Raw genomic sequence first — 17,019 nt, 5'->3', positions numbered from 1 at the left:
AGTTTAAACTCAGGAGTTGTTCCTCCTCGAAGGAGTGTCTTGAGTTCTTAGCTGGTTAACATGATGGTGTGGGAAGTCTAATCTGTGGTTGCTCTCCCTTCAACTTGACCATGGGGCTAGAAATCCACTTTGGGGAAATCTGACACCAATAAGCGGGTCTGGAGATAGTTCCTTTGCTAGCTTCTAGGTTTGAGTGATTTTTCCGCGGGCCTCCGATTAGTGCTTGCCTCCATTTGCTCCGCACACCTTTAGCCAACTTGTTTTCACCTTCCACGGTCCTGTCCACCCTCGTTATGTATGACCGGGCTCCCCGTCTGCTCAGATTGGCTGAAGGTGGCAGCACTGAGGAGCATGTGGGTCCTGGATCCTACCAGGTACTTACCTTGAAGCGGCAGGCAACAGGTAAGATATAGGAAAGGCCAGTTTTCCGGCGTCAAACATCTAACAGCCTGCTCGGCTTCTGTGTGCTTGGGAGTTAAATAAAGTGAAATGATGCCACTTAATAAATGAAAGAAAACTTAAAGTAACTAGGGAAAATGCTACATCTAGAAGATTGGTTTTCTGTCTCTGTTGACCATATAATCCAAATCCTGTGTACTCTGTCTCTGTGTCTCTGTCTCTCTCAGTCTGTCTTTCATTTTTTGTAGTCCTGTGTGCCTTACACACTTTCCCTTCAATTAATCAGATATTTATTTACAAAGATGTAACTTTTATATTCTTATTTCACAGTATCACTTAAAGATAGTCCTATCAATTTTTTTTTAAAATTATCTGACCATCCTCTCTAGAAACACGTTTCACAAGAGGGTCTTTTCCTGCATTCTGTAAAGAAGTTACATTCTTGAGAGGTGGAGTGGGGCTGGATAATTTAAATAGCTACTTGTTTGCAGTTAGTGACTTAGGCCAAACTTTTAACAAATATTTCCAACTTACTTTCTACTTTTTCTATTCTGATGATTTTGGGGAGCCTAATACCATCCAAATAATTTTTTCCTTGGTTGACCCACATTTTCCCCTAAAAATTCACTACATCTGTATTCTTTAACAGATGTCAGAATCATTTTTTCTGTTAACATGAGTTGATCAGCTTTGGGTTGGTTTAGGTTTCTTTGGGTGCAGTAAAACTTGTCAGCTGTCGATATTTTAAATCTTGAAATTTTCTGCTTTTTAGTACCCAATTTCAGTATTTTGGAAGTTTGTTATGCATATATTTTAATGCAGTTGAAGTATTAGAAACATTTGCTCCCCAACAACCTACTGGTGACTAATAACTGCCCCAAATGCTCACAGCTATGATACTTTGTGATCCTAATTGATACAATTGACCATTTTCTTCCTAGAAACACTTCTTCCCAGGTATCTTTAACAGCATCATTTCTCTTGATCTCCCTGCCCCACATTTTTTTTTTTTTTTTTACTGTGCCAATAATTAACTTACTGTCCCTTGGCTTTAAATCTGTGGTTCACTACTTTGCTTGTAATAATGATGCTGGACCCTGTAAACATTTCTCCTTTGCCAGTTGTAGGAGGTTCCACTTAGTGGAGGTTCCACTTAGTAGAAGTTCCTGGAGGAAGGGTCTTTTCCTCCTGGTTCCAGTGTGCTTTCTATTTTCTTGCTTCCAAGTTGCTCTTATGCGAAGAACACCCAACAATGCTCACCCCAACAAGTTTTAGTGGACACTCCAGTGGGCACCTTCCCAGACAAGGTCTTGCTGTGCCCCCAAATGGATTGCTCGTAACTTAGTAGCATCTCTATACATGGCTTCCTGTTTGTCTACCTTGACCTGCAGCGACTTGCCAAACATCTTCAGCATTCAGTGGAGACCTCTCTGTTATTCCCTTTTATTTTATGGTCACCATTGGCTAGCACAGTCATTTTAGAAGATGGAGTACCTTCAACCTGGGTGGTATCTGAGCATAGTTTCTTTTTTGACTCAGAATTCCCAGTTTTATCATCCACATCTAGGAGAAAAATATAGTCTGTTTTTCTAACAGTTTTCTCCACAACATTATCAAAGTCCTTTGCCTCCAGTGTGGTAATGAAGTCTCACTTTATTTCTTCCTTAATTTCTGGAGTTGGCTCTTATTGCAAGACTGAGGTGAGCCATTCTATATTGCTGCAACTGCCCAAGATAAGTTACTACTGTTCACTTTTTTCCTTCACATTTCTGGGAAGGATTTGTCCTTTGTATTAATAAGTAAGATTAAGTATAGAAAATTATCATCTTATTCAAAGTTACAGCTGGTAAGATTCAAATTGAGATTTTTTTTTTATTTCAAGTCATGCACTCTTTTAACTATCCCATACATCTTAATTTTAAGATCATGTCCCAGAATAGTTTTTGAAAGAATATACTAAAAGAGGTCAGAATAATTCCCATAAAAAGATATTATTATCAGGCAAATGAAATCACCTGACTGAAGATTGAGTACTGCTTCCATCAATCACTTGGAAATAGCTCTGTCAACTAAACTACAACATTTAGCACTGCTGGCATGAAAAATACAGACAAATTCCCTGAATTCGGTAGGGAAGGTGGCCACATGGATTCCCATATTTACAGAATACCACACTCTTAATTTTAAACATAATCTGAAGTTAAGAAGTGTAACTGACTATAGGCAAAACTACTGGTGACTAGCCTAGAAAATATAAAAATCATGTGAAAGGAGCCAACAGGCCCACAATAAACTAAATGCCTACTACTTGGAGAATCTAAAAGTGTTCAGAGTACTAACCCTGATTTCAAAGAGTTTAATAGAAGCTCCAAGACACTCATAAGGATAAGTTGACATATGAGCTATGCTGTTGGCTAGGTAAATGTAAGTCAAACATCAATCCTTTGTTGCATTGTGTAGCTTCCCTTATTGTTTTGGAAAAGTATCTAACACATGGTTAAATAGTGAATCAGGAAATCATTTTTCCCGCTCTTGTACCAATCCTTCACAGTCTTCTTTAAAGATTTTATTTTTTCTAAATACCTTTAAAATATTTATATACTGCGCATTCCATCTTTTGCTTGTTGCTTTTCTCATATCTAGAAACTCAACTGCTTCTAGAAACTCAACTGCTGAATGATTCTGATCATTCAGGTGAAAATTGAGATTTAGATCTCCAAGATGAGCTTTCTTTTGATATTAAGGCCTTTAGCATTGTTAGTTACTTTTTTGGACATATCAATCTGGATGGTCTCTGGCACCTGAAATTCCAAGTGTTTGAACTCATTATTTTCCCCACCAATAGTGGCCCCTTTACAAAAGTTCCCTATCTATTCATCTGTTGTACACTTCAAGCTTTGGAACCATTCCAGCCTCCTCTGCCTAATCATTCCTGTTGATCATTAAGACCTATCCATTCTATTTTCACAGTCTTTCTGAAATTGGTTCCCTCTTTCCATTTAACTGACTCTTAGTTCAAGTCCTCATTATTTTATTTTGAACCAAACCAATAAAATATGTATTTTCTTTTATTTCAGTCTCCAGTCCATCTTCTTGCTGTGGCTAGAGTGATCTTTCTATGATATACTTATTTATTTGTTAAAAAGAAAACAACTTTTGAAACACCAAGTTTAAAAATATAAATTCTTTAATATGATAAATAATGTTCTTCATGTTCTTATTCCTAACTTTGTCTCCCACTTAACCTTATATTTCCAGGCATCCACAATTCCTCCTATACTTGAATTACATTTCAGAAGTTCCAACTTTGCAATTTTCATAAGTTCATGCATGCTCATGTTTCTGTTTTTGTACCTGTTAATACATATTCTCAGTATACTCTGTCTTCTTCACCTGGCTAATTCCTATTATTATCATTGTAAACATTTCAATATTCTTTTATTTTTACTTGTGCTCAGTATTTCATATGTACTTTCAGTTAATTGACAGAAGTCTATGTAATTAATTTTGTAATACTTGAATGAGGGTGTTATGAATGTTGGCTTTATTGATTCTTTGTTTCCCACTTATGTATATAGAGTATATTTATTTTGTCATTGACATAATATATTGGATACATGAGGTTGTGTGCTTGCTTTTAACATTTTTAAATGAATTTTAGTACTTTCCCATTATTTTTACAATTATTGGGTAGATTCAGTTAGGTGCTCTGCCATGTTCTGATGACAACTGCCTCAGAACTAGCCTTGAATTTAGCTTTCTTAGTTTTCATATTTGTTTATCTTATACTACAATAATGAATGTATGACCTTAAAAATACACCTTTGTGAGGTGTAATAATGTTTGTATAGAAATTTGCACAAGATATAAATATAGACTTTTTTTGGTGAAAGGTCAATTCAAGAAATGGAACATTGTCAAACTTTCCTTTTTAGTCATAATCCTTTTACCTGCAGGTAAGCACTATTCCACAGATAAGCACTTCAGGTAAGCACTATCTTGATTTTTATAGTATTACTTCCTTGCTTTTCTTTACGAATTATTAAACCCTTTTATTATTATGAATCATTTTTCTTTTTCCTGATACTCCTTGTTCTAAAATCTGCTTTGTTGAGTTTTAATATAGTCACTCTAGCTTTCATTGAGTGTTGGATGCATGATGCATCTTTCCCATCATTTTATTATTTAATTTTAATTTTATTTTTGAAGTACTGGTTATTGAGCATAGGGCCTTGTACATGCTAGGTAAGTGCTCTACCACCAAGCTACATCCTACTCCCCATGTCTAAATTTTATTTTGAGATGAGAGCTTGCTTAGACAGGCTGGCCTTGAATTTGATATTCTTCTGCTTTAGCCTCTTGAATAGCTGAGATCACAGGTGTGTGCCACCACACCTGGCTTTCATCCTTTTATATTTTAAGAAACTCTGTGTCTTTATGTTTTGAAAGGGTTTCTTAATTAACATTATCTAGCAGATAATATTAGGTCTTGGTTATCCTATGTGATAATCTCTGCCTCTCAATTTAAGTGTTTAGAACTTTTACCTTTAATTTCATTATCAATATCACTGGGTTTACATTAACTCTTTTGCTATTTGTTTTCTTATTTATTTCATTTGTTCTTTTTCTACCTTTGTTGTATTAATTGAGTTTTTAAACAAGTGGTTCTCTTCTTACTCCATTATTGGCTTATTTGCTACCTTTTTCTTTCTTTATTTGTTTTAAAGTGGATAATATATTTCAATTCACCCATTTCAATCAAAGGAAGGAAACATCCATAATTGAATTAATGATCAATGGACATATAGTAACCAAGTTTTATTTGTAGAAAAAATTTCATTCAGTTTATGTGCACACAGCACAAACATATTTTTAGAGATATTTTTGAGGTGCCTTTTCCCCCATTAGTCCACTTTGCTTTATATTTAAGTAGTTGCCTAGGGTTTACAATATATGTTTCTTATTCCATCTTCAAATAATGTTTCACTGCTTTGCACACAGCACATGAGCTTTTCAACAATACACTTCCCTTTTCTCCATCTCATCCTTTGGACTATTGTGATTGTACATTTACTTTTACATACACTATAATGTATATGTAATAATATGCATATGTGAAATTCAGATTATTTTAGTTTCAAATATTTATATTCAAAGTGATTAAAGGGCTGAGAAAAACATGTTGCTAACCTACCTAAAATTTTTTGTTAATCTCCAGTGTATGTTTCACTCCAGAAGTGTGATGAGTCCTTTTTATATCTTTTCATCATGTTTCTCTTTCCTCTGCCTTGTTGAATATATGAAGCGTATTTATAATAGAAACTTTTTTGTCTTCTAATTCCACCTTCAATTTTTAATCTATTTTATTAACTTTTCTTGTGTATGGGTCATATTTTTTTGGACGCTGATAGTTTGTATGATTCACTTTATATAATATGTTTTGGTTTGTGGGTACATAAGTGTGTATTTATGTGTGCATATTGGAATGAAATCTCTATCTCGACCTCTGATTATTTACCCTGATTTGGAATGTTCCACTAGTATGCTGGGGTTCTCAGCTCTACCAGAAATTGGTGGCCTTTTCAAAATGAACCTTGGCTTACTTTAAATAATTTTTGTTCTTGTGGTCTTTGTTACTTAAGTATCTTTTTGCCTCCACTCTCTTATTCTTTCTTTCATTTTCTTCCTTTTCTGCTGCTTTGGGACAGTCAACACCCAGAGGGTTTTGTGTACATGTGTGTGTGCTTGTGTGCTTGTGCTGAGATTTGAAACTAAAGGCCTTACATACCCTTAGTACATGCTGTACTACTGAGCTACACATTTGGCCTTAAATTAACACTTGAATTTTTTTCCCCTCTTCCCTTCAATACTGAGGATTAAACCCAGACCTTGTGCAGACTAAGCAACCTCTCTATCATTGTGGTATATCCCCAGCCCTTTTTATTTTGTTTTATTTTATTTTTATTTTGTTTTGAGACAGTGTCTAACTGAGTTGCTTAGGCTGGATACTAGTTTGTGATCTTCCTGCCTCAGTCTCCTCAATATCTGGGTTTACAGGCGTGTACCACTGACCCAGGCAACACCCACTATCATCGTTCATGAAACTTTCCTAATCACCTCAATGTGGACAAAGAATTCCCTTCTTTTTAAGTTTCTGGGAATATGTTTTGTGATGCTTATCTTTGTTTTAAGTTATTTTAATATTTTTTTAATGCTTGCAAGAAATTATTATTTTTTTTTAAAGGAATGATGTCTGTAGAGTAGAGGAAGGGGACTAGTGAAAAGGAGGAAGTGAGGATTTAGGGGAAGTAGTAGGAATTAAAATGGAGCAAATTATGTTAGATGCATTTATAAATATGTCAAAATGATTTCCACTATTATGTATAGCTGTATTACACTAATTAAAACATAAAAAAGATAAAAAGAAGACATCTGTATTTTTCTTTCATCTTTTATACTGTAACAATATGATCTTTTATGCCAATAGTATGATTCTATACCTAGAAGACCCAAAAAATTCCACCAGAAAACTTCTAGAACTGGTAAATGAATTAAGCAAATTAGCAGAATACAAAATCAACACCAATAAATCAAAAGCATTTCCGTATACCAGTGACAAATCCTCTGAAAGGGAAATGAGGAAAACAAACTACCCCATTTACAATAGCCTCAAAAAAAAAAATCAATGAAAGAGGTGAAAGACCTCTACAATGAAAACTACAGAATGCTAAAGAAAGAAATTAAAGAAGACCTCAGAAGATGGAAAGATCTCCATTGTTCTTAGATAGGCAGAACTAATATTGTCAAAATGACCATACTACCAAAAGTACTATGTAGATTTAATGCCAATCAAAATCCCAAAGACATTCCTCATAGAAATAGAAAAAGCAGTCATGAAATGAAATTCATTTGGGAAAATAAGAGACCCAGAATAGCTAAAGCAATTCTTAGTAGGAAGAGTGAAGCAGGTAGCATCACTATTTCAGATCTTAAACTATACTATAGAGCAATAGTAACAAAAACAGCATGGTATTGGCACCAAAATAGACTGGTAGACCAATGGTACAGAACAGAGGACACAGAGAATAACCTACATCATTACAGTTATCTTATATTAGACAAAGGCACCAAAAACATGCATTGGAGAAAAGATAGCCTCTTCAACAAGTGGTGCTGGGAAAACTGAAAATCCATACACAACAAAATGAAATTAAACCCTATCTCTCACCATGCACAAAACTCAACTCAAAGTGGATCAAGGACCTAGCAATTAAACCGGAGACTCTGCATCTACTAGAAGAAAAAGTAGGGCCAAATCTACATCATGTTGGAATAGGCTCCTACTTCCTTAATAATACTCCTATAGTGCCAGAATTAATATCAAGAATCAATAAATGGGATGGATTCAAACTAAAAAGTTTCTTAGCAAAAGAAACAATCAGTGAGGTGAATACAGACCCTACAATTTGGGAACAAATTTTTACCACATGCATGTCAGAGCACTAATCTCTAGGATATATAAAGAACTCAAAATTCTTAACACCAAAAAACCAAACAACCCAATCAATAAATGGGTTAAGAAACTGAACTCTTCTTAGAAGAAGTTATACAATTAATCAATAAAATATATGAAAAAATGTTCAACATCTCTAGCAATTAGAGAAATGCAAATCAAAACTACTCTAAGATTTCATCTCCAGTCAGAATGGCAGCTATTAAGAATACAAACAACAATAAGTGTTGGTGAGAATGTGGGGAAAAAAGGCACACTCATACAGTGCTGGTGAGATTAAAAATGGTGTAGCCAATATGGGAAGCAGTATGGAGAATCCTTGGAAAACAGGGAATGAAACCACCATTTGACCTAGCTATCCTACTCCTCGGTCTATATTCAAAGGGCTTTAAAGAGCATACTACAGGGACATAGCCACATCAATGTTTATAGTAGCACAATTCACAATAGCTAAACTGTGGAACGAACCTACATGCCCTTCAATAGATGAATGGATAAAGAAAATGTGGTGTATATATACACATGGAATATTACTCAACTTTAAAAGAGACTAAAATAATAGCATTTGCAGGTAAATGGATAGAGATGGAGAATATAATGCTAAGTGAAATTAGCCCATCCCAAAAAACCAAATGCCAAATGTTTTCTCTGATTTAAGGCTGCTGATTCATAATGTGGTGGTGGAGGTGCATGGGAGCATTAGATGAACTCTAGATAGGGCAAAGGGGAAAATGGGAGGGGGGTTCATGGAGGTAGGAAAGACAGTGGAATGAGATGGACATCATTACCCTAAGTACATGTATGAATGGTGTGACTCTAGTTTGTGTACAACTGGAGATATGAAAAATTGTGCTGTATATGTGTAATATGAATTGTAATGCATTCTGCTGTCATATATAACAAATTAAAATTAAAAATGAAAAAAGCAAACAAAATCCCCTAAAATAAACAAATAATTCTTGATTCATTTGCATCTCAATACATGTGGGCCTCAAAAATGTTTAAAATAAGGTATCATCTACTATTAATTGAGATTAGTAAGATTTTATATAACTAATTATCATGATAAATTTTTAATGTAGCACACATTTTTCTTTAGGGTACCAGATTTAGTGTTCAAGTTATGAGTGCTCACTGTTAAATATAGCTGTTCTATTCTTTCCCATCTGTTTCAATGTATGTATTAATTAAGTGATATTAGTTCTCTATATAGTTTATAAATTTTTTATAAATTAGTTTTTCAGTAGACTACACAAATTTGTCTGATTTTATGATTCTTTGTTCCAATGAAGTTTGCATCTTGGGTTTGTAAATCTTTGTTTAAAGTCCAGGAATCAAGAATTATTTACTGAGTACCAACTAGGTGCTAAGGCAAGGAGACAATATCAGTGCATGTGTTGAAATTCTGCTGTACATCTACTTGAAATTCTCTTTGTATAGGCTGTTTATATATGTTTATGAATATATAAGTTTATATATGCTGTATATATGTTTATATATGCTATTTTATATAAATAATATATTCTATTTCAAATAGTAAAGCAATGGTCTTCTGAGGGTAAAAATGTTTTATCAGTTAAATATAAATACCACTTTCATGCCAAACAAATATGATTAGAAGACAAAAGTCTTTTGTATTTTATTTTCTTTAGGCATTTTTTCTATTGTTCAGTAAGTCCACTCCTTTAGGTTCTTATTTTAATATATTAATAAAATCTGATATTATAATAATAACTTCTGTGGTACCCATTAATTCTAAAAATATAGTCTTAATGTTAAGAGTACTAAATGATTATATGCTTCTGTTTTTTTTTCTCCAAAATCTTTGGAATCCTATTGAATCGGCCAGTGATGCAATTTTTTTTTTAATAGGTGGCTGTGCACCATTTCTTTCTTCAAGTACCAGAGAAAGTACTTTTACTATTGCTTCTGACACTGAAAAAGCTGTTCCAGGTCCAGGGCACTATAATGTTTCAGAAGCTCAGGTACATTTATATTGTTATTGTCTTGTTTAATAAAGGCTCATGATTTTTTCCTCTGGTAGTCTAAAATATCATTGACATATTTTATCCTTATAATAATCTTATTTTTCTTTTCAATCTATATTTTATGATTAAAATAAAATAAAATAAAATAAATGCATTTGATGTTGATTGCCTGATTGGGTAGTATTCATTGTTCCATGTCTTCTATAAGACACAAAACATGATTACATGCTATGTGGTCCATGAGATTAGGAGATTAAGAGTCTTGAGTGGATTATGGTTCCTTGACAATATCCTGGTCAGGCTCTTGAGATTGTACAGAAACAAGAGACAGATGAGACAATGGCAATGACTTTAGCTTTGGAGTACGATACAAAAATCAATTTTTGGTCAAGTCACGTAGAAGAGGGATGGCAGTAGAGTGAAGAGGTTAGTTTTAGTGCCATATTCTAAAGCTATAGTCATGCCATTGTCTCATCTGTCTTCTGTTTTTTACAGTCTTGAGTATATGATCAGAATATCTTCAAGGGTCTCCATTCATGTTCATAAGTGGTGGCTATAACTCCAGTATCCTCATAATCATGAATATCAACTTTTACCCTTTTGAAATTTTATTTGAATTAGCTGGCTATTAGTTGATAATTTTCTAATTCTGGAGAATGCACATATGTTCCATAATGAGCTATGTAAGATTCCTCCAGAGTGTTCTATGCATTAAACAATGTTTAAAACTAATGTAAGCATAAAATAAAACTTTGCCAATAAGTGACATAAATCTTGCTGAAAATTATCAATATGTTATTTATGAAAATAACTGATCCTAAGCAAACTTGAAAGGTTTGCCTTTTCACTGCAATATGAATGCCAACATTTAAAAAGCTCATTTCAGAAAAACGTTTCCAATAGCCTGGAAAGCATATATTCTATTCCTTCTTCACAACTTTGGAAATTCCTCTTTGATTTCTGTTTTTAAACTGCATTTTCTTGTATTGTCTTAGAGTGCTCTAAGTACAGTATATTTTAGTTTGAGTTCAAAGTTAAAACTTGACAACTCATTGTCCTCTTTTATTAGAACTGTGTTTTTAATCAAAAGTCTTAACTTTTTGGGGTTTTTTTTTTTTTTTTGGTGCTACTAGGGATTGAACTCAGGGCCTTGCACATGCTAGGTAAGCACTCTACCTCTGACCTATATCCCTAGGCTCTCCCCTTTTTTTCAGGTTGTGTTTAAAGCTGTTTGTTTATAATATTTAATACTTGTCAAATAGAAATTAATTGTAAAACATTTCTTTTAATTATTCAATAAATAATTTTCTTTCCAAATTAGTATAATATAAAAGGAGGCCGTAGTCTACAAAACCGAGAGAAACGTTTTAAGAAGTTTATTTCAGACAGTCCGGGACCTGCAAGCTATGATCAGTCTTATCCTAGAACGTTAAAGATCCTGAACAGAAAAGGACTAGAAACTAAAGTGAGTCTTCAATCAGTATGTTGCTGTTTTATATTATGCTTCTAATGACATTTCTTTTATTTAAAATGAAATAGAAAAGGTTTAAGTGATGTTAAGTACACTTAAAATGACATACTATAACCAGGTGCAGTAATTCACGCTTGTATCCCAGTAGCTTAGGAGGCTGAGACAGGAGGATCCTGAGTTCAAAGATAGCCTCAGCAAAATCAAGGCACTAAGAAACTCAGTGAGACCCTGTCTGTAAAATATAAAATACGGCTGGGGATGTGGCTCAGTGGTCGAGTGCCTCTGAGTCAAATCCCCTGTAACAAAAACAAAAAAGACATTATAAAAATTAGTAAATTTGCTCATATCCATATTATAGTTTATAATTTAATGTTCAATGATGTTTATAAAGTTCAGTTTTTAAGAGTTTTATCATCTGACTTCATTTTTGCTCTTGATAAATCTGTAATCACTTCCAATGTCTTTGTTGAATTAGTAAGGTAATATTAAATACCATCTGTTTAACTATATATAGAGTATTTATATAGAAAGTATTTACCTGTATATAAAGGAGACTGTGTTCAAAGTACTGTTAATAATACAGAGAAATTAAGAACATCATTTCTGAATTAAAAAACCTTCAGGTTTAGATGGGTAGCTTCTAATTCAAGGCTAAATGAATGATCATGTCAGTAAATGTCATAGGAATTTAGAGAAGGGAGGGAATAGGAAAAGAATTGAAACTGACTTTAAAGAATGATTCACTAATGGACATAAGACCTGCCCAAATTGAACCAGGATGATGTAGAAAATTTAAACAGATGAATTTTCAGTAATTAAATTGAAGATGCCATCAAAAGCCTTCCAACAAAGAAAAGCCCAGGATCAGATGAATTCTCAGCCAAGTTCTACCAGACCTATAGAGAAGAACTAACACTACTAATACCATTCTTCTTCAAATTATTCCATGAAATAGAAAAGGAGGGAACCATTCCAAACTCATTCTATGAAGCTAGTATTACCCTGGTACCAACACCAGACAAAGATACATCAAGCAAAGAAAACTTTAGACCAATATTCTTGATAAACATAGATATAAAAATTCTTAATAAAATATTAGCAAACCACATACCAAAACACATTAAAAAGATAATGCACCATGATCAAGTGGGTTTTATCACAGGAATGCAAGTTTGGTTCAACATATGGAAATCAATAAATGTAATTCACCACACAAATAGATTTGAAGACAAAAATTACATGGTTATCCCAATAGATGCAGAAAAAGCATTTGATAAAATATAGCATCCATTTATGTTTAATACACAAGAAAAACTAGGGATGGTAAGAACATACCTCAATATTGTAAAAGTTACATATGACAAACCAAAGGCCAACATCATTTAAAAGGAAAAAAATTGAAAGCATTCTGTCTAAAAACTGGAGTAAGACAGGGATACCCACTTTCACCACTTCTATTCAACATAGTCCTTGAAACTCTAGCCAAAGCAATTAAAATGAAAGAAATTAAAGGGATACAAATAGGAAAAGAAGAGCTCAAACTATCTGTTTGCTAATGACATGATCCTATATTTAGAAGACCAAAAACAACAAACTTCACTATAAAATTTGTAGAACTCATAAATGAATTCAGCAAATTAGGATACAAAATTAACACCCATAAATCATTGCATTCCTATATACCAATGATGAATCAGATGAAAGAGAAATTAGGAAAACTATCCCATTCACAATAGCCTCAACAAAACAAAACAAAACTTGGGAATCTGGGAATCGATTTAACAAACGAGGTAAAAGACCACTACAATGAAAACTACAGGCCACTAAAGAAACAAATTGAAGAAGACCTTAGAAGAAGGAAAGATCTCCCATGTTCTTGGATAGGCTGAGTTAATATTGTCAAAATGGCCATACTAACAAAAGTGTTATACAGATTTAATGCAATTCCTATTAAAATTCCAATGACATTCTTTATAGAAATAGAAAAAGCAGTCATAAAATTTATTTGGAAAAAATAAGAGGCCCAAAATAGGCAAAAAATGAAGCAAGAGGCATCACAATACTAGACCTTAAGTTATGCTACAGAGCTATAGTATTTGCACCAAAACAGGCATGAAGACCAATGCAATAGAACAGCCACAAAAATACAGTTATCTCATACTAGACAAAAGTGCCAAAAAAATACACTGGATAAAAGATAGCCTCTTCAATAAATGGTGCTGGGAAAACTGAGATTCCATATGTAGTAGAATGAAATTTAATCCCTATTTCTTACTCTGCACAAAACTCAAAGTGGATCAAAGACTTTGGTATTAGATCAGAAACCCTGCACCTACAGATTATATAGACCCAACACTCCAATATGTTGGCTTAGGAACTGACTTCCTTAATTGGATTCCTAAAGCATGAGAAGTAAAATAAAAAAAAAAATCAGTAATTGGAATGGCATCAAACTAAAAAGCTTCTTTCTAGCAAAGGATACAAGAGCAGGAAGAGAGAGCCTACAGAATGGGGGAAAATCTTTGCTGCTTGCACCACAGATAGAGCATTAATATCCAGGATATATAAAGAACTCAAAAAACTTAACACCAAAAATAAATAAAACAATAAATGAGCAAAGGAACTAAACAGACACTTCTCAAAAGAAGACATATGAATGGTCAACAAATGTATAAAAAAGTTAAACATCTCTAGCAGTTAGAGAAATGTAAATTAAAACTACACTGAGATTTCATCTCACTCCAACCAGAATGGCAATTATCAAGAATACAAGTTATAATATATGTTGGTGAGGATGTAGGGAAAATTGCTGGTGGGGCTGCAAATTGGTGCAACTCTGGAAAACAATATGGAGATTTCTCAAAAAAAAAAACCAAAAACCAAAATCTAGGAATGAAACCACCATTTCACCCAGTTATCCCATTACTTGGTGTATATCCAAAGGAGTTAAAATGTGCATACTACAGTGACAGAGCCATATCAGTGTTTATAGCAGCACAGTTCACAGTAGGTAATATATGGAACCAACCTAGATGCCCATCAACAGATGAATGGATAAAGAAATTGTGGTATATATACACAATGAATATTACTATTTCATAAAGAAGAATGAGCTCGTGCAGTGGTGCACTCTTTTAATCTCAGTGGCTTAGGACACTGAGGCAGGAGGATTGCGAGTTTAAAGCCAGCCTCAGCAACTTAGTCCCTAAGCAACTTACCAAGACCCTCTTTAAATAAAATGTAAAAATGGCTGGGGATGTGGCTCAGTGGTTAAGTGTTCCTGAGTTCAATCCCTGGTGTTAAAATAAATAAATAAATAAAAGAAGGAAATTTTATGACATTTTTTTGGTAAATGGAAGGATATTTGGAAACTACTGTGCTAAGTGAAATAAGCTAATCCAAAACAAACAAACAAATAAATAAATAAATAGCAAATATTTTCTCTGATAGTGCAACTAAACCAAAGGGGAAGAATAGAAGTTCATTAGATTAGACCAAGGGGAATGAATGGAAGAGAGGGGGTTTAGGAATAAAATATTCAATGAAAAGAATCTGACATAATTTTCCTATGTACATATATGAATATACCACAATCAATCTTACCATTGTGTGCATCTACAGGAATAGGGCCCTAATTAGAATAAGATATATTGCGTGCATTTATAATTTTATCAAATGGATTCTACTGTCATATATAACTAAAAAGAACCAGTAAAAAAAAAGGAAAAAGAAAAAAGCGTGATTCACTAAGTAGTTAAAAACATTAAGATTGATAAATCCACATGAATGAAGATATTGAGGTGTTTAGTAGCATGATATGTTCAGAACAGTACAGAGTTCTTTGGAATATTTGTAGTACAGGATTTAAGGGAAAGCAGCAGGAGGATGGGATGAGGAAGGAGATAAGGGCTGTATTTTGGAAAGCCTTGACATGCCCAAAACACCATTTGAAAGTACAACTTGGTAATTAATGTCAAAGTATCATTAAAATCACTTTTTTTTTGTTTCTATTTCCATGCAATATTATATTGTAGACATTTTCCTGCTATGTAGCCTTCATAATTAGTGTATTTATACAAAACAACAGTAATATGGAGATAAATCAGGAGTTTCAAGGAATGAAGTCAGGAAATATTATTGAAAAATAAAAAGTTTGTTTTTCTATGGTAGGTACTATAATAGTGTTTGTGTGGCATTTTTTTTCTTTTTGAATTAATAATTTTTGCTTTACTAAGCAAGTTGCAAATGAGAGAGAATCCTCTTATGATAGCTTCAATAATAATAGTATATATTCTCATTGTTTATAATGGAGACTTGAATTCACTCCTTTAAGTTACTTTTATTAAGCAAACATTTTTGGCTTTATTTATTTATTAGGTTAATATTTAATAGTTTCCTTTTTAGAAATTTAATATTTTTTTTATTCCCTTTGTGCTTGCCTTGGAATGAAAAATCATAAAATGTTTTCCTTAAAGAAAATTTCAAGAGCACCTACAATTAACAAAAGTATTGATGTTCCTTCAATTCCTTCTTGTGGACAGTCATATGGTTATAATATTGATGAGGATGGAAGTATTATAAAACGTTTTCCACGTGCTAGTGACCCCACACTTGGGCCAGCATACTACAAACCTCAATTTGTAAGTATAATGCATTTCAGAATGAAAGTTTGGAAATTAGTTTATAATTGTATATGTTTCAATTCATGTAACACTAATTGCAGTAGAAATAGACTTCAAATTTCAGTGGCTTCATACAGTTGAATTTCTTTTTATCATGCATATGGGAATCTACATTCAGCTAGCAGAAGTGTATGAAGGATTACGAGTGAGAGGTTTCTGTAAGCAAGGCTAAAGCTCAGTCACATGGCTGTATTTTACTAACAAAGAGACTAACATAATCTCACTGTGGCAGAGTGCTTGCCTAGCATGTGTAAGGCACTGGGTTCGATCCTCAGCACCACATAAAAATAAACAGATAAGTTTTGGGGTATGATATCCTTCAAATTGTTAACAGCTTTTTTCTTAAAATACTTTTATTATAATTTATGTAATATATGAAAAACAGATGATGCAACAAAAAATGACATCAATGGGTACACATGGCAGAGAATACAGAATTTAGAGAAGGAGTACAGGCAAAACATTAAAACAAACAACAAATTCTGAGGAAGGATGGATTTCTGATTTTCATAGTTGGCACATTATATTATAAAACAGGACTGTTTTCAACAAAAATTTATGAAACACTGAGATTTAAAATATGGCTTATATACCGTAAGAGAAACTGTTATTGAGGAGGCCAGGACGTTGGACTTACTAAACCAAGTGTTTAAATCAACTATTTAAAATATGTTCAAAGAACTAAAAGAAACTATGTCTAAAGAACTAAATGAAAGTGTAAAAAACAGTATATACCAAATAGTATCATTAAAGAAGAGATTGACATTATAGAGAAAGAAAACAAGTAGAAATTTTAGAATTGAAAAGATCATAATGGAAATGAAAAATTTGATACAAGAATCCAACAGCAGATTTGAACTAGTAGAGGAAATAATCAATCAACTTGAAGACAAGTAAGTTGATATTATGGAATTTGATGAACAGACAGAAAATAGGATGAAGAAGAATATACATAGTTTTAGAGAC

General features: G+C 33.2%; 1 protein-coding gene across 1 annotated transcript in view; it reads left to right on the top strand.

Annotated features, from left to right (window-relative positions):
- Window positions 1–293: 293 nt before the first annotated feature.
- Window positions 294–17,019, top strand: part of Stpg2 (sperm tail PG-rich repeat containing 2) — a 460,291-nt gene continuing 443,565 nt past the window's right edge. Inside the window, exons 1-4 of the mRNA XM_048813857.1 lie at window positions 294–402; window positions 9,785–9,897; window positions 11,222–11,365; window positions 15,847–16,011. Of these exons, the coding sequence (XP_048669814.1) occupies window positions 294–402; window positions 9,785–9,897; window positions 11,222–11,365; window positions 15,847–16,011 (531 nt within the window). The remainder of the gene's footprint in view (window positions 403–9,784; window positions 9,898–11,221; window positions 11,366–15,846; window positions 16,012–17,019) is intronic.

The sequence above is a fragment of the Marmota marmota genome, unplaced genomic scaffold (genome assembly GCF_001458135.2).
Source record: "Marmota marmota marmota unplaced genomic scaffold, marMar, whole genome shotgun sequence".
Classification (NCBI taxonomy): domain Eukaryota; kingdom Metazoa; phylum Chordata; class Mammalia; order Rodentia; family Sciuridae; genus Marmota; species Marmota marmota.
Note: the sequence above shows the minus strand (reverse complement) of the source record. Positions and strands in the feature narration are given on the sequence as shown.